Source organism: Camellia sinensis, chromosome 8, assembly GCF_055761805.1.
Source record: "Camellia sinensis isolate YWXY chromosome 8, ASM5576180v1, whole genome shotgun sequence".
NCBI lineage: Eukaryota > Viridiplantae > Streptophyta > Magnoliopsida > Ericales > Theaceae > Camellia > Camellia sinensis.
The window spans coordinates 52884736-52908783 of record NC_138968.1 but is presented as its reverse complement, the minus strand read 5'-3'; the positions used below and the strand labels follow the sequence as shown (position 1 = coordinate 52908783).

At 39.8% G+C, this 24048-nt stretch overlaps 1 protein-coding gene across 2 annotated transcripts; it reads right to left on the bottom strand.

Annotated features, from left to right (window-relative positions):
• Nucleotides 1-15444: 15444 nt before the first annotated feature.
• On the bottom strand, nucleotides 15445-20334 carry LOC114256153 (uncharacterized). 2 transcript variants are annotated; one of them, XM_028195763.2, is made up of 4 exons: nucleotides 19737-20334; nucleotides 19354-19634; nucleotides 16482-16630; nucleotides 15445-15719 (listed from the first exon to the last, which is right to left on the bottom strand). In XM_028195763.2, exons 1-3 carry the CDS (start codon nucleotides 20014-20016, stop codon nucleotides 16565-16567), a joined length of 627 nt encoding a protein of 208 aa, XP_028051564.2. In that variant the 5' UTR covers nucleotides 20017-20334; the 3' UTR covers nucleotides 15445-15719; nucleotides 16482-16564. The 2 variants fall into 2 exon arrangements, with proteins under 2 accessions (XP_028051564.2, XP_028051563.1); XM_028195762.2 differs by lacking the exons at nucleotides 15445-15719; nucleotides 16482-16630 and adding an exon at nucleotides 17883-18529 and having other exon boundaries at nucleotides 19737-20316.
• Between the last annotated feature and the right edge of the window lie 3714 nt (nucleotides 20335-24048).

Here is a 24048-nt window from a genome sequence, read left to right as displayed (position 1 = left end):
AAATAAAAACATCGTATCGGTATGTTTTCTTCAGGTTGTGTGAAGAATTAAAAAATTCACAGTTTCAGTTGCCGCTACCATTACGCTGCATCTGTTACACCCCATAACAACGTCAATGCTACCATTGCCATTATGGTAACTGCCACCGTTATTTAAAACCTTGCGTGCAACACAAAACCAATTAACTGATAAGGAGTGATGTGATTCAAGTAGAAGGTAGCAAAAGGACACTAGAAAGGTTGAGAAAGATATAAGTTGAGATGGTGAAAACATAATTCCCATTGACTTAGCTATGATGTCGCTTGGGATAGAACCAACTGGAGAAAACAAATTCATGTTGCCGACCCGAGTGATTAGGGATTAAGATTTGTTGAGTTGAGTAAAGAAGTAATTGAGATTTGATCAGTGTCAAAGAATGTTTTTTGATCCTCTTCCTTTTTTCTAGTCCATGTTGAGTGGTGCATTAGCTACCCAAGGAAAGATGTGCAGCAATCACAACAGGAGTGATTCTTATTTTGGTCAGGGTCTAGTTGCATTTGTCATAGACTCATAGTGTAGTGGAATGCATAATATGGCATCAACTCAGTTGATTTTTAGTTGTAAAAGATGGATAATATGTGCATTCTAGTAAAAGAAAGGCCTGCTAGGAAATTTGCAATAGGTTTATGAATTTACGTTTCTTGAAAACTATTTGCTTCTCTCATTTCAAATATCTTGATCATTGTCAATATCCTCAATTCTTATATTTTATTGTCTCTGATTGATCCTTGCATTAGTTGCTTTTGCAATGGTGGCTTAATTAATTTGATTATGTTATATAGTGGCAATCAATACTTGGGGGAATCTGATTATTGATTATTATTGTCGTGCTGTATTTTCACTTAAAATTACTTGGCTTTGGTTTCTTAAATTATAGTTTCCATCTTCTAATGTCATTGACCATATGGGTAAACCCCAGTTTTAGAGAGCGTAGCTTTTAATGATAACAATAAGTAGTCAACTGGTAATTACATATTTGATTTAACAATTATTATCTGGTTAGGTGTAATATCATTATAATGGATGTCAAACCCATGATACATCTCACAGCCTCTGACTGACTTGTATCTCCTGTTGACTTTTGCTGTATGCAGAACCCCAGGATTTCACTTCTCACAATCTCAGTTCTCAGGAAACTGTCCCAATCCAAGGACATTCATGGGTGGGATCAGATCTGATTGACAAACTTTGTATACTATAATCGACTTTGACATTGACTCCTTTTCTTAACCCTCTGATAAGTCCAATATAGCATTTAACCTTTCTTCGAAATACTTTATGTGTCTTTATTAGCTTATGCTCTATTTATGAATTCAAGCTTTGTTATCTATATATATATAAGTTGTGCAGTGCTAGTAGCCCTAGCTTCTTGTAAGTTAGCAATGTATATTTCACTTTGCAGTCTATTATATATGTTATTATGTCAGAATTCAGATGATTATGATTGATGTATTAGCTCTTAATATTTTTTACTGCACTTAAAATTCACATTTTTGATTTAGAAATGTATTCAATTAAAGGAGGAAATTCCAGAGTTGTGTACCTAGTTGTATAGGCAAGGGAAGTTTTCCTGATAAGAGGTGTGAGAGGGAGATTTTATGAGCTGGAAATGGGCCATGGTAAGGGCCGGGCAAGTTGAAGGCTGAGCGTGTTTGGGCCAAGATAGCTTTGGGCTTGCACAGAGATTGGGCTGCTCAGCTAAAGCCCAAGACCGAGCTACTTGAATATGCACAAGTGGGAACCGTGCTACTTGTGTTGCTCGGCAGGAAGGCTCGCGCCTTTAGCTCGGCAGGAAGGCCTTTGTTTTACCCGCGTGACCTATTTCGAGCTCGGCTTTGCCGGAATGCAACTGAGCTCGGTCGGTATGGAGCTCGGCTAGTGAGCATTTGGGCATGCGACGCAGCACGGCCGTGTGAGGCCGAGGTGATTCCGCCGGTTTGCCGGGCTCCACCAAGATATCTTGACAGTTTGGTTAGGTGGTGATTGCTGGATTTGTACTGATAGATGGGATAGTAGCACCACGTGTCGAGAGACTAATGGGAGTAGATTTGGGGCGCAGAAGGTATATAAGCGTGTCTGCACCCTCCATGCTGAGGCAGATGATCATTTGGTGAGATACACTTAGACATTCAACTCTCTCCTCTCTCTCTCTCTCTCTATCCCTGAGTGTGTGCTAACTTGACCGTCGGAGGGGTTTTCCGGCCACACACCACCGGTTAGCTCACCGCCGTTGTGTTCGCAGGTCGATCAGACAGACAGGGAGCTTGGAAGAAAGGAGTATGGGCTCGCCGGAATATTTGCTCTTCGTACAATTGGCGCCGTCTGTGGGAAACTGATAGACAAAACCTTGTCTTCCCAGCTCATCTGATCGCCGTCCATGGCGAACAATGAAGAGATTCCGTTGTCCGCCATCGACGGAGTTACCCTGGAGTCAGCCAGACAGAGAAAAGGACACCTCGCCATTCCTCTGATGGCGGACCTGGAGACTTCTCCAGGAGGACATTCAATAGACGCGCGGGATAAGTGTAGAAGAAGATTTGGTCATTCTCGGAGTCTATACAGTCACTGGCGGTGGAGAGAATCGCACGCCAGACGTCTGGAACACAAGCTAAGGGACCAAGACGTCGTCATCCAGAGAATGGCGGCAGAGATGGAGGATCTTAAGCAGCATGTCAAGAGGAAGGGTGTAGCTGGAGTGGGAGACCACAGTGAGCGCACCCAACCCCACCGTTCAGGCAGTCAAAGCCAGCGGCACACTCCGTCCCTCTCAATCACCAGAAGTTACAAGGTTGGAGATTCCGACAAGCCCGTAGAGAAGTCTAGCGCGCATGATAGCACTTACCAACCCTCACGTCCGGCAACGACGTCAAGGTACTCCTACTCCGCTCGTTCAGAGAATTTACGGGTAGTCTTAACGGAGCGGGCTCGCCGGCGGGAGACTCAGAGGGTGCCGGCGTTCCAACGGTTATCTATGGGGGTCGCGCCAGTGAAGAGGTCGTAATGCCTCTACCCCGCCTTGCTGTGCCTCCTTCTCCAGACACTGATTTGGCGAGGCTGTGCGCCACTCCTTTCTCCCTGGAGATAGAAACAACATCACTTCCTATGGGCTTCCACCAGCCAAAGTTCATGCTCTACGACGGAAAGACCGATCCATACATGCATGTAAGCCACTTCCGACAAGTCATGGCTGGACATAGGTGGAATGACGCTTTTATGTGCCTTATCTTCCCGTCAAGTTTGGGCGAGTTGGGCTTGAAATGGTTTAAGAGGCTGCCGGAGGGGAGCATCGAAAGGTGGCAGCAGTTGGCGGAAGCCTTTGTGACGCGTTTCAAAACCAACACCAGAACGCCAAAGGAAGTTGACCACCTTCTTAGTGTCAAGATGGAGCCGAGCGACACACTCAAGGCATACAACTCCAGATACTGGGAAACCTTCAATGAGATCTTGGATTGCTTGGTCAACCTGGCAATCACACAATATAAGCGTGGTCTCCCGGTCGGACATAGACTGCGGGACTCGCTTACCATGCACCAGCCGACATCCATGGGCCAACTAATGTAGCGCATCAACAAGCACATTCGAGTAGAAGATGATGCGGCAGCATCTACCGCGAAGGCAACTCTGGTAGCAACAGACAAGAGGTCGGCTGGCAAGGTGCACGCGGTCGGACAGGAGACCAATCGTTCGAATGATCGCGCCGAGGAATCTGACCGAGGTTCAAATCGTCGAAACCGGGGTAAGGGTCGGCGGAATGACCGGGATGAATACCCCCGCGACGACGTAGTTGATGCAAACAGAAGGTTGAAAGCTCGGACGGGCGTCACCACGGTCTTTAAGATTCTAATCTATCACATACTTAGTGAAATCCGTGACGAGGATTATGTCCGGTTTCCTGCTAAGCTAGGCGATGCGCAAAAAGGCTTCAATCCGCGGTACCGCTGCACATTCCACCGGGAGCGCGGACACTGGACAGAGGACTATTTGCCTCTGAAGCAACACTTGGAGGAGCTAGTTGCAGCCGGACACTTGGACCTTTACATTGATGGGGGTGTGAAGGCTGCACATCAAGCCCCGGTTGACCCGCGTGGACCGGATGACCTGGAGACGTCCCCACAAGGAGTTGTTAATGTCATCCACGGCATAGTGGAGCCGGCGCGTGTATGCGAGCTCCGAGGTATGATCAAGAAGGCAGAACACATGAGGGAAGTTTTGTCCGTCCAGCCCGCGATCAAGAAGGGGAAGACCGAAGAGAAAGACGTGATCAGTTTCTCTACAAGGGACTTAGAGCGCATTCAGACGCCGCACAACGATGCCTTAGTGGTCACACTCCGCGTCAAGGAATTCGATGTCAAGCGCATCTTGATCGACCAGGGAAGCTCGGTTGAGATCATGTATTACGACGCGTTCAAACAGCTCAAACTCCGAGATACAGACTTGGCTCTAGCAACTTCGCCACTGGTTGGTTTCAACTCGCAGCCGGAGTGGCCTTCAGGAAAAATTATTCTGCAGGTCAAAGTAGGATCCGTGGTCAAGCAAGTGGAGTTATGGGTATTGCAGGTACCGTCTACGTACAACTTGATCCTCGATAGGGGATGGCTTCACGCTATGCAGGCAGTAGCGTCGACCTACCACCAGGTCATGAGATTTCCCTCGGCTATGGGGGAAATTGAGGAAGTTTGGGACGATCAGGTCATGTCGAAGCAATGCTTTGTGGCAGTGAACGGGAGTCGAGCTGCCAAAGGCTTCGTCCAAATGATTAAAGGACCGGAAGACCGGGGAGTCCTTGACGACATGGGCACCAAGGCTGAGAACAAGCCATTAAAGGGTTGGTGGAAGTGCGGATTGACACGGAGAGTCCGAACAAGTTCTTCTTGCTTGGATCAAGCCTTATCGCCTAAGAAAGGACCGAGATAGTGGAATTTTTGATGGAAAATATCGAAGTCTTCGCATGGTCGCCTTACGACATGCCCGGCATCGATCCGAGTTTTATTTGCCATCACCTCAATGTTTTCCTCGGGGCAAATCCGGTCATTCAGAGAACGAAGAGATCGACGCTACACCATGCCGAGGTAGTTGCAAAAGAGGTGAAGAACTTGCTTGAGGCACGAGCTATTCAGGAAGTGCACTACCCTTAGTGGATTTCAAAAACGGTCGTTGTACCTAAGAAGAATAGGAAGTGGTGAGTTTGCGTCGACTACAAGACCGTCAACCGAGCTTGCCCAAAAGACAGCTTTCCTCTGCCCAGAATAGACCAGCTTGTCGATGTAACGGCTGGACATAACAGGCTCAGTTTTTTGGATGCCCACCGTGGCTATCATCAGATTGCCATGCATGGCCCCGACCGTGAGATCACCTATTTCACTACTCCAAGGGGACTCTTCTGCTACCGAGTCATGCCTTTTGGTTTGAAGAACGTCGGGGCAACTTTCCAAAGGATGGTGACCAAGATGTTCGCTCTTCTGCAAGGCCGGACAATAGAGGCTTATATTGATGATATGGTGGTCAAAAGCCGGTATCAAGCAGACCACTTGTCCGACTTGGCCGAGACGTTCGCCATTCTCAAACGACATAAGCTATGCCTGAATGCATCCAAGTGTGCCTTTGGCGTGGGATCCGAAAAATTCTTAGGCTTCCTAGTCACAAATCGAGGCATCGAGGCAGACCCCACACAAATTAGAGCCATACAAGAATTAAAGCAGCCAAGCTCGGCTAAGGACGTGCAGCATCTGGCCAGAATGGCCTCCGCGCTTAACCGATTCATAAGCCGGTCATCAGATCGCTGCCGCCCTTTCTTTCAAGTTTTGAAATCAAAGTTCTCATGGGATGAAGAATGTGTCTGAGCTTTGGCCGAGCTCAAGGAGTATCTGTCTTCAGCACCACTGTTGGTAACACCGAAGCCCGGCGAGGAACTTTACCTTTATCTGGCCGTTTCTCAATATGCAGTTAGTGCGGTGCTTGTCCGGTCGGAAGGAATCAAGCACCTCCCTATCTTCTATGTAAGTAAAACCTTGTTACCGGCAAAGTCGAGATACTTGCCGCTGGAAAAACTTGTGTTGGCATTGATAATGGCCTCCAAGAAGTTGGCGCACTATTTCCATGCTCATACAATCATTATTTTGACCGAGTTCCCCCTCAAAGCTTTGTTCGAGTGGGCGGACTTCTCCGGTCGAATTCTCAAGTGGGCGGTCGAATTGGGACAGTTTGACGTCAAGTTCCAGCCACGCACTGCCATAAAGGCCTAGACATTGGCCGATTTTGTTATTGAATTCTCACTCGGGATTCATCCCGTCTGCCCAGTGGATCTTGCGGCGGCAGCCGAGGAGATGAGTGCAGATTTAACCGAAGTAACACAGCAAGGCGATGTTGGCGACGCGGAACTTGTACGCCTCGTCGAAAAACCTTCAGCTAGTACGACGCTACAGCCCGGCGATGCGACGACAGAGTTGGGTATTACCGACCAACCTGCTCTGTCCAATGCCGCATCGCCAGAAGGGGAGGAAGTGGAACCGATCAGCATTGAACCTGACGCTGCATAGCCGAGCGACCATGCGCCCATCCACCTGCAAGCCTCCTAGACCCCTTAGAATGTTAGAAGCTCTTTGTGGGCTTTGTGGGCGAAATGTGGAAACTTTTCGTAGATGGGGCTTCTAACCGCCACGGTGCCGGGCTGGGCATAGTTTTGATTTCGCCAGACGGACTGACCATCGAACACTCCATCACCCTTGGATTCCCTGCATCAAACAATGAGGCTGAGTACGAGGCACTTTTGGCCGGGATCAAGAGCGCGCTTTAGATGCACGCATCCGAGCTAATGGTTTATAGTGATTTCCAACTTGTGGTTAACCAAGTTTCTAGGGTTTACGAAGCTAAAGACGACAGAATGGCGAAGTACCAAGCTCTGGTAAAAGACCACATCAAGCGATTCCAGGCAATAAGGGTCCAACAAATTGGCCGTGAAGAAAACGGCCGAGCAGATGAATTAGCCGGCCTTGCTTCCATGGTCAATAGCACATCTCCCAGCCCTCTCCTGATTGAATACCTTCTGAGGCCCAGCATTGAGGAAGCCGAGCAGACAAAAGTACTCTGCACCGAGCTAGGTCCTTCCTGGATGGACCCAATTATCCTCTTCCTCAAAGATCGGAACCTTCTCACCGACAAAAAGGAAGCACATAAAGTCCGGGTGAAGTCAAAGTGGTTTTGGCTCTCTCCATCTGGCGCTTTATACAAGAAGTCTTTCACCGGTCCCTATCTCAAGTGTGTACACCCAAGCAACGTAGAAGCTTTCTTGTACGAAATTCATGAAGGCATATGCTGCAGTGACATAGGGGGTAGATCTCTAGCCTACCGGGCTATCTCGCAAGGATATTGGTGGTTGTGCATGCAAGCAGACGCGCAGAAGTATGTTCATAAATGTGAGAAGTGCCAGAAGTTTGCCCACCAAATCCACCAGCCGGCCAGGGAACTTCTCCCCCTCACCAGCCCTTGGCCCTTTGCGATGTGGGGGCTGGATATAGTGAGACCACTCCCAACGGCACCAGGCAACCGGAAGTTCTTCATCGTAGCTACAGACTACTTCACCAAATGGGTTGAAGCTGAGCCTTTGGCAACAATCAAGGAGAAAGACGTCAAACGGTTTGTCTGGCAGAATGTGGTAACGCGGTTTGGCGTCCCTAAAATTCTAATCTCTGATAACGGCACCCAATTTGACGGCTGCCTATTCAGAGGATTTTGTGAAGACTTGAAAATTGAATTCTTCAACTCTACCCCGGCTTACCTATAGTCTAACGGTCAAGCCGAAGCATCAAACAAGACCATTCTTGATGGGTTGAAGAAAAGGTTTGAGAAAGCCAAGGGAAAATGGGCTGAGGAACTCCCAAGCGTTCTTTGGGCATACCGAACGACCCCGCAGCGATCCACCGGGGAAACTCCTTTTGCCTTGGCATATGGCATGGAGGCGGTCATCCCTTTGGAAGTCGGTATGCCCACCCTCCAGAGTGAAAGTTTTGAGCCCGAGCTAAACGTCGAAGCCATTGCCCTGAAATTGGACCTAGTGGAAGAACGCCGGGAAAATGCTCCCATCCATGTGGCCGCCTACCAACAAGAGCTTTCAAGAAAATAAAACAAAACGGTGCACCCCAGACTGTTCAAAGTCGGCGACTAGGTTTTGAGGAAGGTCATGGGCAACACCCTGGTGCCAGGTGAAGGCAAACTAGGGGCAAACTGGGAAGGACCCTACAAGATAACCAGTCTGGCGGGCAAAGGGGCATACCACTTGGAGGACTTGGAGGGAAGAGAAATACCTCGGCCATGGAATGCGGCCAACCTCAAATTGTACTATTTTTAGCTTTTGTGTTCTTTTTGTGCAAATGAATTTTTTGCCTCATACTTCAGAATGTAATATTCTTTTTGTCAATATAATAGAAGTGTCTCATCTTTGTTTTAGCATTCAGATTGATGTTTTTTACTTTGAGATTCCAACCGAGATATTTTATTCCGGTTAATTGAGTTAATAATTTACTTAACTTTGAGATTTCAACCGAGATGTTTTATTCCGGTTGACTGAGCTGATGATTTACTCAAACTTTTGTGAATGTCAACAGAGATGTTTTATTCCGGTTAACTAAGTTGATGATTTGCTTAACTTTGAGGTCTTCAACCGAGATGTTTTATTCCGGTTGACTAAGTTGATGATTTGCTCAACTTTGAGGTTTTCAACCAAGATGTTTTATTTCGGTGCACTAAGTTGATGATTTACTCAACTTCTTTGAACTTCAATCGAGATGTTTTACTTCGGTTGACTAAGTTGAAGATTTATTCAACTTTTGTGAAACTTCAACGGAGATGCTTTACTATGGTTGATTGAGTTGATGATTTACTCAACTTTATGATTCAAACTGAGATGTCTTTTTCGGTTAAATAAGTTAAACAAGATAGTCTTTTTTGCCGAAGTATTTTGTTTGGCTGAAGTTATTTAGCTTGAAGACCGTGCAAACACTTGATGAAAATTGAACTTTTTCATTAATGTGCAAAATAATTACAAGAGGGGAAGATAGCCCGGTTACATGTTCAAACAAAAAGAAAGACAAAGAAAACTAAGCTAGGGGGGAAAGGTCTGTGAATTCATCCCCGGTTGCAGTCGCCTCCAGGTCGACCGTGGTTATGGTCTCCTGGACACCGGTCTGCTTCTGGCTGGCCTGCTTTGAGCGGTTGTAACCTTCGACATTTTTCTCGCCGTCCTCCACTTCATCTTCCTCGGCCTCAGCCTGTAACGTGCTGAAGACGTTGTTGGCATATGGCACTAGGTACGTCGGTAGGAAAACAGCTGGAGGAGAGGCAAACACGTCGGTCCCAGATCCTTCGCCGAGCTGTTCACAAGCAGCCTTCCAACCCGCCTGGAAGTATATGTCTTGGGTGGCATGGACTTGCTTTGTGCAGCTCTCCTCGGCCTCCTTGAAACCGGCGTTGTTGGCATCCTTCAGCTCCTCCTTCCTTGACTGCTTCAACGTTTCCAGCTCGGTCCGGAGGTCGTCCGTTTCTTGCTCGGCGACACCTAGCTGGCCGAGCAACCTTGAGTTGTCAGAATTTGCCATCTCGAGCGAAGTCTTTGATCGCCCCAACTCGGCTTGAAGGCATTCGACCTGGCTGGCAGAGTCAGTTAGCTTCTGCCAGAGTCGGTGGATCCTTTCCATCACCAAGTGTTGTTTCTAGATGGCCTGCAAGAAGAAAGTTTGATTAGAGAGGAAACCGAGCAAACACTTGGAGGAAACCGAGCAAACACTTGAAAAATTTGAACAAAGTGTGCAAAGTTCTTACCCTGGTCATAGGCTTGACCAAGGATTTTACCAGCCAGGTCTCCGGTACATGGTCGCTACTGACCACGTCGCTCGATAGCAACAAGGCTTTGGTGAGGTCAAAGGCGAGCAGATGCTCCTTGTCGCCTTTGACAGAAGCTGTCGCTGGGATCTCTTTACCCCGGTGCTTGAGTTAGGGCCTCCACGGGGAGTTGGGTCAGTTATCACGGCAGGTTGCTCGGTGTTGAGCTCCGTAACTAGCTCGGTGGAAGGGTCTGCACGTGGCCTTTTGCCAGCCCGGCGGTTGTCTTTGCTAGCTTGCCCGGCGGAGGGAGACGCCAGTGCGACCACGGTCCCGCTGGATTGCCCGGTAGTAGGAGAGTGGGTTGGGATGCTCAGTATCTCGGTGGAGGTGGCGGTGATGAGGTTCTTGATGCGACTTCTTTTGGCCATCTCTTCTGTCTCAGTCAACCGGATGAATGGCACGTTCGGTAATGTGGGATCGGGAGGTGGAGATAGAGCGCGAAGAAAGTCTGTGACTTTACTCCGGTGTGTAGCTGAATATCTATATGTCGGTTTGTAACCGAGGAGCTCGTGGCAATCCCGGTTGCGATAGCGGAGCACGGTTCTGATGGCTGCTTCGTTGAGATAATGATAGTGGGCTTGCAAGGCTTCGATTGCTGCAAAGAAAAGCAGAAAAAATGTCTACAGAATAGTGAAGAAGGATAATTGATCGAGCTATTAGCACGGCTTACATGTCTCGCTGAAATTCTTGCTGATAAACCAGCCCGGTACGTTAGCTGTTTCGTAGTTACCAGACACCCAAAAAGAGTCATCGTCGTGCAAGTCCTTGTCTGGGGTGCCGGTCACTATCTTCTCCTTGCCCGGTCTGATTTTTAAATAGTAGGCAAAGCCATCGCCTGTATGCCCGAGGGTATACTAGCGCAGTATCTCAGCTAGTCTTAGGTTGGTTCCTAGCTGATTGTTTAGTTCGTGGATCCCGTTGATTGTTTTGTAAGTGTTGGTTGAGACCTGGGTTGGAGCTAGCCCGGTGCGCCGCAAGAATTCGCAGATCAGCAGGTTAACCGGGAAACGGAGGCCCCCTTCTATAATGGACAGCACGGTGAAGGGACACTAGTCTAATCTGCCCCATGGGGTTGTGTCCTCAACGCCGAGCTCTAAATGAACGTCGTCCGAGATACTGTACTCTTCCTGAAACGCGGCTAGTGCAACCGGAGTGTCGACAAGGAAGCGGTAGCGCTCCATGTGTAGTCGGCTGGTTTAGCTCAGCTGAGGTGGTTTGGCACGGATTGGTGTTTGATGGCTGCTCGGTCTTTGAGAGCCTCGCTATTGGTCAGTGGTCCCCTTGGACTCTGTAGGAAAAGGAGGGTAATTGTAAGTGGAAGCGCGGTTGCGCAAAATGAGCTTGACTTTAGCTCGGTCAGGAAGAGTGCCAAACCACCTCGATTGCGATGGCAAACCAAGGAGCTCGGTCGCTCAAGTGGACCAAATGTCAGTCCAGTTGAGCGGCCAAGTTCTCTGTCTACCTCGGTTTCTACTAAAGTTTTGGCAAACTTGTAATTTGCTCGGTCTTAACGTTTTTTGGGATCAAAAGAAAACCTGGAGCCCGGTCCGCCCCAGATCTTCAGGTGTTCATCAATGAAGCTGAAGAACAGCAAGGAGAACAAGGGGCAAGGGAGAGTTTTGGGGAGCTAAACCCCAAAATCTATGGTTTTAGTGCCCTAAAACAAGAAATATCAAATGAAATAGACACAAAAAGATACGAAGGACTTACCAGTTTAGGGGCAGAAGTTGCTTCTTCGAACACGAACGCTGGAGAGGGCAAGAGTGGAAGCTGCTGAGGGCACTGGAGCTCTGGATCGACAAGAATGAAGGAGAGTCAGTAAGAACGAAAAGTGAAGGGAGGAGATGTATAAATAGAAGTGAGAGACCGCCAAAAATTTTGAATGTGAAGGGACATGATGGTTGGCTGCTCGAGGCCAATAAACGAGATGGTTGAATGTGAAGGAGATTTTATGAGCTGGAAATGGGCCATGGTAAGGGCCGAGCAAGTTGAAGGCCGAGCGCATTTGGGCCAGGATAGCTTTGGGCTTGCATGGAGATAGGGCTTCTTGGCTAAAGCCCAAGATCGAGCTACTTGAATTTGCACAGGTGGGAACCGTGCTACTTGCGTTGCTCGGCAGGAAAGCTCGCGCCTTTAGCTCAGCAGGAAGGCATTTGTTTTACCCGCGTGACCTATTTCGAGCTCGGCTCTGTCGGAATGCAACTGAGCTCGGCCGATATGGAGCTCGGCTAGTGAGCATTCGGGCATGCGGCGCAGCACGGCCATGTGAGGCCGAGGTGATTCTGCCGATCTGCCGGGCTCCGCCAAGATATCCTGACAGTTTGGTTAGGTGATGATTGCTGGATTTGTGCTGACAGATGGGATAGCAGCACCACAGATGGGATAGCAGCACCACGTGTCGAGAGACTAATGAGAGTAGATTTGGGGCGCAGAAGGTATATAAGCGTGTCTGCGCCCCCATGCTGAGGCAGATGATCATTTGGTGAGATACACTTAGACATTCAACTCTCTCCTCTCTCTCTCTCTCTATCCCTGAGTGTGTGTTAACTTGACCGTCGGAAGGGTTTTCTGATCACACTCCGCCGTTGTGTTCGCAGGTCGATCAGACAGACAGGGAGCTTGGAAGAAAGGAGTACGGGCTCGCCGGAATATTTGCTCCCCATACAAGGTGTATCTTTCAAATTGGATGGGAAGGTGAAGAAATTTTAAGACTGAGAGACCATGGAATGAACAATCAACAGAATTGAGTGGCCTTGAAAAAATGTCTGATAATATATAGCCCATAAATCTAAGTTCATGGTTGGTGACTTTGGGTGTCATATACTTTGCTCTTTAGATGGGGTGTGCATGATGTAATTCGGGCGGTTTGAGACGGATTGGCAGATTGAAAAATATTCTTAACCAATTATCAAGCATTTGTATAATATATAATACTAATTTGCACAATATTTTTCAATCTAAAACACAAACTAATTTTACATAATAGTTTTCATATATACAACTACTAATTTGTAATAAATTCCACATCTTAAATAGCTCTCACACTCATTTTTACTTTGATATTTCATTAGAAGTTAAAAAAATATATATGTATTAACTATAGTAGAGCAGAATGGTTTTGAAGGTAGATTATAAATTTCAAAGTTTAATCTGCGGTTAGCAGGTAGAACGGTTAGGATTGGTGCGATTTTAGCGAATTGTGCGGTATTTTACACAACCTTTAGATTACTCAAAATAATAGCATGAATTTTGGTCATGGTATTTTGGTAATGATTTCTTATGTTGTCGGAGACCCTTATGTGGGAAAATGCTAGAGGACGTTATAAACTCTTAAAATTAATTGGTTAAAAGAATAACAGTGTAAACTCTTTTCTAGTACAATGCTCTGATTTTATTGAGGACTGCAGCACAAATAATTGTATTGGAAATTTGCCTTGCTTCACATTTATTTTTTTACAAGAAAAACTTACAATACCAAGTCACTGATGACACAAAAGGAGATTCAAACTATAGAAAATCCTAGCGTTTCATTCTCTTAAAATATGTAAGTTTCAGAAATTGCTGAGGTTTTACTCTGTAAAATTCTTGCTGATACACTTGCCTAAAAGAGGAAATAAAGAAAGAAATTAATAAGAAACTTGTAGAAAGAAGGGTGAACCTGTTAGATAGTATGATATACATTGTTGGACCTATTTTTTTATAGCTTATGCTTTTGGGAAAACTATTAACTTAATATGGTATCAGAACTCTAGTTGAAAGAGGTCTTGGGTTCAAGTGTCTCTATTAATATTTGGTATTCAGTTCTTGTTTGATTTCGTCTTCTCTGTTTATTGTCTGCTTCTCCTTCTGTTTAGTTCTCTGTTTGTCTCTTCACGTGCAAGATGGGGTTGCACATGAGGGAGGGTGTTAGATGGCTTGATATATATATATATATTGTTGGGTGCATTTCTTAACAGCTTAAGCTTTTAGAAAAACTGATAACATAACAGAGCCTATCATTTTTAATTATGGCAAGTAGGAATCAACTTGAAATTGCATGTTGTACATCATATGACTATGGACCAATTGCATAAGGAATTCTGGTGAATGTACAAAGTTAGGTATATGCCAAACTCAATAATCTTTTGGACCGAACCTGAGTTAAGATGGAAAGTACGTAGCTATGAATGAATGTAACTACTGCTAAAGGTCATCTTAGTTGGGTGATCTAGTTAACCGAGGGACTAGTGATATTCTAATTAACAACCTTGATGGGGACCAAGGATGCTTTAATTTGTAGGGCTATTATCCTTTCATAGTGTAAGTATGATCTGTAATATGGGTGTTATTCTGTTGCTTTGCTGCGGTGTTGTTTTGTAGGTGGGGACCAAGGATGCTTTGATTTTTAGGACTAGTATCATTTCATATAGGATGAGCAAGTACGATCTGTAATATGGGTGTTCTTGTTTTGCTTTGCTGTGTTGTTGCTTTGCTGGTATTGTTGCATTGTTTGTTTCAATGTTTCTTTCTTTCTTTCTTTCTCTCTTTTTGTTGTGTTTTGTTTTGTTTTTTTTTTAAAATATGTTGCTGCTGTTGGTTGTACTTCCACTCCATTTTACTGGCCAGTCAATTTCTTTCTCTCCCAAGATTAATGATGAAGTGATCATAGCATTTTTACTTTTGAGCGTGGTTTGAAGATTTTGTATGTACAAAGTAAAGTTGCTAGTAACAATTTCAAAACTGGAAAAAGGTTTATTTGATTAAGTTGAGCAACCATATTTGTAATTTGAACATTTTTTAGGGAAACCTTTTTCAATGAGATTAGAAGCATCTTTATGGTGTTTGATAAGTTTGTTATCAAAGAGTCTGAACCACTATTAGTTTTCCAAAACCAGAAAACGCCCAATGTTTCGGCTCAATTTCATCTAGCAGAAAAACCAGATAGGAGGTTAACATTTAAGATTGCTTCCTTTCTTAGGTTGATGCTTGTTCTTGGAGTCTTGGGCATTTTCCTGCTCTTTTGCTTGTTGGATTGCTATGAGATTTTAGTAATTGAGGCTACGGAAATGAAGTATGGGATTTTCTGTCTTTAAATCTTTCCATCTAGATGTGTCTCAATACATATTTTTTTTTCAACCGTCTGTATTGAGATTCTAACATGTTTCAATCCTTGGAAGTATATTGAAACAAGAGAATAGAGGGATTTGAAAACAAATGATCATTAGTTCAGAAATTGTTGAAACTTGAATACAACGGTAATAATATCATGTCATTATAACAATGTGATCGCACCATCTAATAATAACTTTACTGAACATAATTTAATAAGTGACATTTAGATGGTGATATCACTTCATCTCGATATATATTATTGTTGTATTCAATTTTTATTTTTATTCCCCTAAATGTGAACATAAGGCTGTGCAGATTTTTGTCTTCTTTGAAGCCCCACTTTAACAGAGTCTTTGTGTATCTTGTGGCCTCAGAGGAAATTTACTGCTTCAAGTTGGTTAATTTACAAGTTCTTAAAAACATACACTCTCTGCCAGGTCTCTGAAAATTCTGTCTCTTGTGTTTATACATAAATTAAAGTAATGTACATGTTGGGGGGAGGATGAATCGATGTCTGTCGAATCTCCAAGCGGTATATCCTCTATAGTAATGATGATACAAAAGAACACTACTTTACAATAATGTAAATGTACGTATCTGTATACATATCATCATATATATATGGTGTATGAAAACGGATGTACACCCACATACTATGCTATAAACTATTGCTAAGAGAGCACCCGGTTACAGATCTCCTTTGTGGTTAAAACCTGTAAAAAAACACACACAGCCATGATGAAAACCCACGGTTAGTTGCTAGGTGTGAAATGAACCAAAGTGTTGAAAAAAATCATAAAAATCTTACTCATTTCTTATGCATTTACAATTAAAAAACGGAAAATGTTTGGTGGCCACAAATTATATGGCTCAAATGGCCCGAAATTGTCAAAACGACGTCATTTTGCGTCGTTTTGCACCCAAAACGGCGTCGTTTTGGGTGTTTTGAGCCATTTGAGCCATAGAATTTGTGGCCCCCTAGCATTGCTGTTAAAAAACACTAACAATTTGACCCACAATGATATGATATGATAGATGTCAACTTTTGATTTGTACACAATTATACACGGGGCTCAACTTCCTTACTATATCGTTATGAGTGAATTTGAGAGTCTAAATTGTAGGTGTCTAGTATTGTTCAATTTTTTAATAGATCAAATTAAATCGTATAATTATAAATTATGTGACACGTATTTGAGAACCGAGTGGTTGTATCCCATTTAATTCGGAAGTCAGCAGCACTACACACTTAAGAAATTTTATGCAAATTTTTATTTCGGAATACCAATTTGTGACTCGTTCATTTTATACCTAATTTCTACGTTACACCAATTCAATCTTTATTCCACAAAGACATTTTGGGTTCATAGGATTTCCAATGACGAAGCACATGGGTGATGATGAAAATGAGTTTACCAAATTACCAATACATCATCTTTGTAGACAAATAAATAAATAATTGGAAAAGAAATTACCTGAAGCCTGGCTCTGGAAAACTGTGATGAGCCAAAGAGAATTTGCAGATTGGCCACCCTTTCTTTGTTTCATACTAGTACTACTACTTCTTTCTTTCTTCTTGGCGAATTTTTTGATACCTCGGAAACCCCTTTTTGCATGCTGTCACCTGAAATATGATTGTTTGGGAGAATTTATTCACTGCATGCTGTTTGCTTTGTGTGTGTGAGAATCAAAATACCAAAATCTGCTTTAGCCTCCGTTTGGGAAGTGAGTTGGCCTTTTAGCTTTTTGACTTTTTTGGCTATTTTAGCCTGGGCTAAAAAGCTTGGTTTGGGAAGGACTTTTCGGCTTTTTGGCTTTTTTGACTTTTTTTGTGAGAGAAGAGTGTAATGATTATGGGTTGGATGTGATGTTTTGTTTGTTGTGACTAAAATAGCCTATTTTGTCTTTTGTGGCTATTTTAGCCCCAACCCAACTTGCCAAACACCACCTAAGAATATTTTTTTGGTCGGTTTGGTTCCCTACTTTTTTCAAGATGGATTAATTGTATTGTGTGTCAACTCTTTAACCAATAAAATTAAAATGATGAAGAAACTTATTCAAAAGAACAAAGTAGATAGATTTAAGATCATGTTCATCAATTTTGTGGGCAAAGTGTGAGTAAAGTCAAATGGCGCATGCACCTTGGAGCCCACCACAGGTGGGATAACCTAAATATAGGGATTAGAAATTATTTATTTAGCAATTGATTGATAGAGAGGAGAAAGAAAATTATATTGAAGGTGTTTGTTACCGTTTAAATGACTTGTTTATAGTTTATTTTAATTTGAAAGTTTGTGTCTGATTATTTGGTAGAATTTCTACTGACAACTTATTAGGAAAAAATCATTTTAAAAATGCTAAAAAAAAAATTAATTATCTATAGAAGTTGAGGTAATCATGTATTAATTTATACTTTTTGATTATCAGCTTTTAACTTATAATAAATTACACCAAATAAGAAATTGGTAATGAAAAGACTCAAATTTAAATATCAGTTTAGTAAATGAGCATCTTATCTACCAGGCCAAGAGAGAAAAAATAATATTAATATAAAAATATTTATAAAAAAATCATAAAATGATTCATTTTGGATGAATTCATATCTAATTAAAATGTATACAGTGTTATTAACATGAGTAATGTTAGGGACTCTAAATATTTTACCAAATGTCTCACATGTGAGTCCTATATTCATGTAAAACATTTGATAGAAATATTAATAAAACATTTGAGATCTCTAACATTTTCCTATTAACATTGCACTATGTACTCTGTATTTTTGTAAGATTATCGTGAATTTAAACTATGCCTTTAAAATATATAGTTGAATGTAAACTGCATATATTTCAAAGTGCTGAGTTCATATATAAATGAAGTGGGGACTATTTGGCAAATATGAATGTAAAATTGATGTAACTTTTTTTTTTGTTTTGTTTTGATCAGAAGAAATATTTCATTTAGGAAGCCAAACGGCATTTACATGAGTCCATCCAATCCAAAACTTACACCAAACAAAGTGAAAATAAAGTGTGAAGCACAGAGGAAGAAAAAACTATGAAAATATTCGAATCCACATTTTGTGCCTGTGCTCGTACTGCAAATCCACACTGATAGACTCAAAGAAAACAACCAAACAAACCCAAAACAGAGGACTTAAACCCAGACAAACCCAAAAACAACAACCACACAAAAGAAAAAAAATAAAAGAAAAACCAACAAAAACAAGATCCAAAACCACATCCAAGCAAACTGCCTCAATTAGCATTAATATATAGGTGGCTTAATAAATAAAGTCTCAGCCTAGCTAAGCAAAAACCATAAAAATGATATTCACAGATCTTTACTGTTTGTTTGAAAAGCCATCTTCTAGAATAGGAATTGGATTCGCAGTCATTCTCAAGTTGGGGGGTCAACTAATGAAACAAATCAAAATTGTGGTTGTAGCCTCTGGGCCCAGGCAGAGGCCAGCAACTTTGAACGGCTCCAATTTTCCCAATTTGAATTTGTCATACCTCCTCCTCCTCTACATATATAGATATAAAATCTATATTATTACTAGTGATATTTTTAAATTTTAGGTAAATTACCCTTATACTCCCTTCCCTACTCATTTGTTGAATTTTTATTTCAGTAATACTATGCATAAACAGTTTGAGTAATCATATAAATTTGTTTTTTTTTCACAGAATAATGATACTATGATCTTTTATAATTCTCTCATTCTAAATTAAAAAATTTATTATTTTAACTTATAATTTTAAAAATATCAATATTATATTGTTTTTATTGAAATTCATATATAAATTATTTTTCAACAGATTTCTCACCGGTACAAAGTTAATAGAACTAATATTAATAAATATAAATAACATTGACAACTTTTTGTGCAGTGATAAGTCAAAATTTTGTTTCTGCATATAGTATTATAGAACTCGCATGAGTAATTCATCCGTTAATGCCGAGGTCTTTGTGGCCAAGTTTCATGTAGTGAAGTTTTAGGATGTGATGAGTGAAAAGTTTAGAATTCGAAGCGATAGATCAGTGACGGTCATTTTAAGTTGTAACTCAACTTCATTGACAAAACTAACATTCTATTTTGAACCAAAAAAAAAAAAAAAATGGGACCGTTAATGAAGTGAACTTTGGGGCAAGCCATAAATTGAGGCATTTTTAGTTTCGCTCTCATTTGAAATTTTGAGACTTTAATTAATGTGTAATTTATAAATAATTGTAAATATATGAAATTGAATCCAAACCGTGCCCACAGTTTCACAATAAGACCGTGTTTGATTAAAAAAAATTGATGAAAGAAAAGAAAAAGAAAAAGGAAAAGAGAGATCGACTTACAGCTTCAATGTCAATTTTGTAAACAAGGAGTTTTCTTCTCTCTCTGCAACTAGTTTTATAGGCCACAAGTACGTGAGCTACTGCCAAACCCAGCGACCACACGAACAAAGCCACCTCCACACCTCTTACATACCCTCCTCCTCTTCTATCCATTGTCGAATTCCCAAACACAAACGAAGCTTTCAACGATACATACACCAATGAACACACTGAACACACCGTCGCTATTCCCAAATACGGTCCCCTCGATAGCCTCGGTCCATCACAACAACTATAAACACCTATAAGCAAAATCACAAACCATAATACTCATTATTATTATTAATATTATATAGTATATGAGATGAGATGAGAGAGAAAACTGGTTGTTGTGAAAGACTTACATAGTATGAGAGCTGATCTAATGAGGGAAATGAGAGGTATGTCGATGAGAGAGTATCGAAAGTCGTAATTTCTCAAGTGAGATGAGATTGTTTGTAGAGAGAGAGGGGAATTAGGAGAGAGAGAGGCGGACAAGAGAGCTGAAGGAAGGAGAGCGTCGGCGATGGCGAGAATGACTGGGGCGGAGAAGAGGAGGAGAGAGATGAGCATGGTGAACAAGAAGAAGAGAGTTTTAACTCCTCTCAGCACTCGTGTTGGTCTTCCTTCTTTCAATAAACCCATGTCTCTCTTGTTATGATTCAAAACTATACAAAACAAACACAAATACAAAATTATATATGTATATGTTTTTGGTTTCAGGTGATGGCAATAGAGAGAGGGGATAAATGGAAAAGCTTAAAAGGGTTTTTGGAGAGAGAAGGTGGAGTGCAATGCAGGCCAAAGTAAGGGAGGTTCGCTGTTTTGACCGGACGTGTCTTTGGACAATGACTTCGTTCGAACTTTACACGCGGAAGCTACTGGTCAAATATAGCAAGCTCCCCCCCCCCCCCCCCCCTCTCTCTCTCTCTCTCTCTCTCTCTAACTAAAATTAATACTTTCTCTCTTTATATTTGTATATATTGCCTTGTTTTAAAAAAAAAAATTGACTACTTTAATATGTTATTTTAATTTTTAATTATTTTAGTAAGTTTAAACTTTTGTATTTAGGAAAATAGTTGAATTTTTTTTTTTTTGTAATTAGATGTAATATTGGTGGAAAAAAAAGGTGAAATGATTATGAATTTAATGTGATATTTTTGGATGTTTGGCAAGTTTTTAGTCATTTTTAGGCTAAAATTCACAAAAATAAAATAGACTAAAATAATTAATAAGATAAAATATCATAACAAACTAATAATTACTTTATTTTTTTTTCTCACAGACATCAGAACAACTCCAACCACACTCTCTACTTTTCACTAGCTAAGGTATAAAAAAAATACACTATTTATTTTACCTAATTACTTTAGCTAATGTGTTCTCCAACCACGCTCTTTATTTTAGCTAATCATTTAAATTAACTTAATTAATTTTTAAAATAAAAAATACTAATGGTTGATATTTTACTAATATAAATTTACAATAATAATAAATTTGCCTATACAAACATTCAAAATCTGTAGAATGAGGAGAAAAAAAATACAAAATACAAAATAAGTTATTTCATAATTCATCAAACAGAATTGAAAGAACATATAAAATTGCTACATACACACACACACATATATATATATATATATAATATATATATAAAATCTCAAATCCAAGGCATAAATATACAAAAATCTAAAATATATACATACATAATTGTTTGGAGAGCCTCTGAGGCTCTTCAGTTGTAGCTACCAAAAAAATAAGATGGTAAAGTAGCTAGCCCAATAACTAGTCCATTGGAGCTCAAAATTAATCTTATATTAGCTAAAATGCCTAACAAGCCTTGTTTAACTGTTCCCTTAGATATCCAATTATAAAAAAATTCAATCATTTTTCTAAACATAAAAATTTTAGCCTATTAAAATAATAACTTTCTAAAAACTCACTTTGTTTAATTAACTATTTTAACTTATTTTATCATATTGTAGATTTTTACCTAAAAAAATCCCTAAACCTACCTCCCAAACGGGCCATTGTATATATATATTAACGGCACTACCTAATTAACTTCTTAAAACGACAATTAACTAGATGTTTAATTAAAGTTAATAACAAGAGATGTTCTTGTTTGGAAAAGTTATTCGGTTCCTCTAGGTATTGTCCATTGATGCGTTTTGGAGAGTTGTGATTGGTAGAGAGGAATGATTCTACAAAATTTGTGTCAACGATTAGAGAACAGTAAAATCCATATTATTTGATGATTGGTGGTGTATGATTAGCAGGTGATGCCTCGAGGGCACCGAATAATTTTTCTCTTGTGGGGTCTAGAATGAGGTGTATTGACATTTGCATTGTTGGATGCACATCATCTCCAAAGCCTAGCTGTTGATGAATGATCAACCCATGATTCATGAATACTCTGGTGGACCCATGATGTTTCATGGATACTTTTGATTTTTGGTTTAATATATATACCAAATACATATATATATATATATATATATTATAAGAACGATGGAATTATATTAAAATTTATCATTTTAAAATATATTAATTATTAAAGTAATATTTAATTACCTTTTTTTCGTTAAAAAAAATATTTATTTTTGCTCGATGAGCATAATTTATTAATTTTATATTGAAATCATCTGTATTAAAAAAATAATTATATATAATCACATTTTTATTCTATTTTCTCGCACCCAAACATAAGATAATAAGACTTTACATAAACACATTAGGGTTTAAGAGTAGGAAAATTGAGTATGAAATGTGATAACATGTAACATTTTTCATACTCAAAATCTCTATTTTACCGTATTTAGTATACTTTTAGCTACACAATCGTACTCAGAGAGATTTTTATCATGTTGTATAGTTAAAAGTGTATTAAATACAAAAACAGAAAGTTAGATAATATGATCATCCAACTGATAATGCACTGAATAAATACCCCCCCTCAAAAAAAAAAAAAATAGTCAATAAAAAAAAAGATAAATTACAAATACATCTCCTAATCGAATTACCCTATGTGATTTTGGAAATTACAGTTCACCCCCTGAGATTTATAATTTTATAATAAATCGTCCCTTTTATTAATAAATTATCAAGTCAATTAACAGTTTTTAATTATATTAGAAATATATTTCAATTAATAATTTAGGTACTTTTATTATTGTACATAAGAGTAATTATGAATATTTTTTTTTAGTTAATTCTATTAAATAAAAAATTCTGATGAAGAGATATTTATAATTTTTTAAATCATAAGAAGCAATTTATACTTTAAGTAAATTTTAAATTAAAAAATCCCTTATGCTGATTTTCAAATGTCTAGGGAATAAATTCATTTAAAATAATGTTGCATCGTTGGAATTTTCATTTAAAATTACGGTGGAATACGACTGATTGGGACCATGTGATCACATGGAAAATTTTGTCTTTGCGAATCTCTTGAAAAAAAAAATTCATAATATTTTTTTATAAAAATTTTAAATAAGTTTTGGGTTTGGGAATATAAATATTCCATTTTGCAGTCAGGTTCTATGCAGTTTTTAATTTGTTTCACTCTTAAAAAAATAAAGAGAAATCAGAAGGACAAAACTGCACAAGATATAACCAATCATGTTTAATTAGGATTCGTTTAGAAATTGAATTTTTTAATAATTTATTTTATTAAAAATAAGGTAAAAAAAAATCAAGTGTTTGGATATGATTTTTTGATTTTTTTTTTTTAAAAAAACATGTTAAATGTAGAGAAAATGAGAATGATTTTTTGACTTTTTTATTTGATTTTTGATTTTTGATTTTTGATTTTTTAAACTTTTTTATTGACTTTTAGGGTTTAGTTTAATTTATATATTGCCAAATGTAGCCTTCTTTCATTGATGTCAATAATGAGGTTCCTTGGAGGATTTGAACCTGGTTTGCAGAGTCAATCCTCTGACCAAAAAATAAAAAATAAACAGAAATAAATAAATAAATAAATAAAAAGCTTTCAAACTAGGAATAGAGATGTAGAAGGTCAAACATTTCAAAGGTCCAACGGCTATTTGGGCAGATGCGAAAAACATAAAATTTTGAAAGAAAAGTAGAGATATTCAAACTTTTGGAGAAGTAAAAATGATCAAAAAGAGATTTTTTGCCATCTGGAGCTCTCTAGAAGATTTTATTGTCAAATTTTTCCATTGCCAATAAGGACAAGGATAAGAAACATCTAAAGGTTTGCCTTCATTATCAAAATATATTTAATTTATTTTTAAATTTTTAAATTATATAACTTTTATATAGATGCTTATTTTTATATATAAAATTGTATTTTTTTTGAATCATCTCGGAGAGATTTCTCAAACAAGATCTATTTTCTCTATGAAACACAAAAATGATCACAATATTTGTTTTTTGTTTTTTTTTTATATTAAATTCTTTATGATTTTAAATGTAAAAATTAAATAAACAAGACCCAAAATTAATATAAAAAACTAAACTTGCTCAAAAAGTCATGAAATTAATGTTCAGCTTTTCTCAATATGTCTAACATGCATATGAAATAATTTTCTAAATTTCAATCTCATTGATTAGACAAAAATAAAAAGTATATTTACAATGAAATTTTACTATGGCTTTATGGTAAAACAAAAGTTGAAAATTTGCTTTTGCTGGAGTGAAATGGGAGAGACT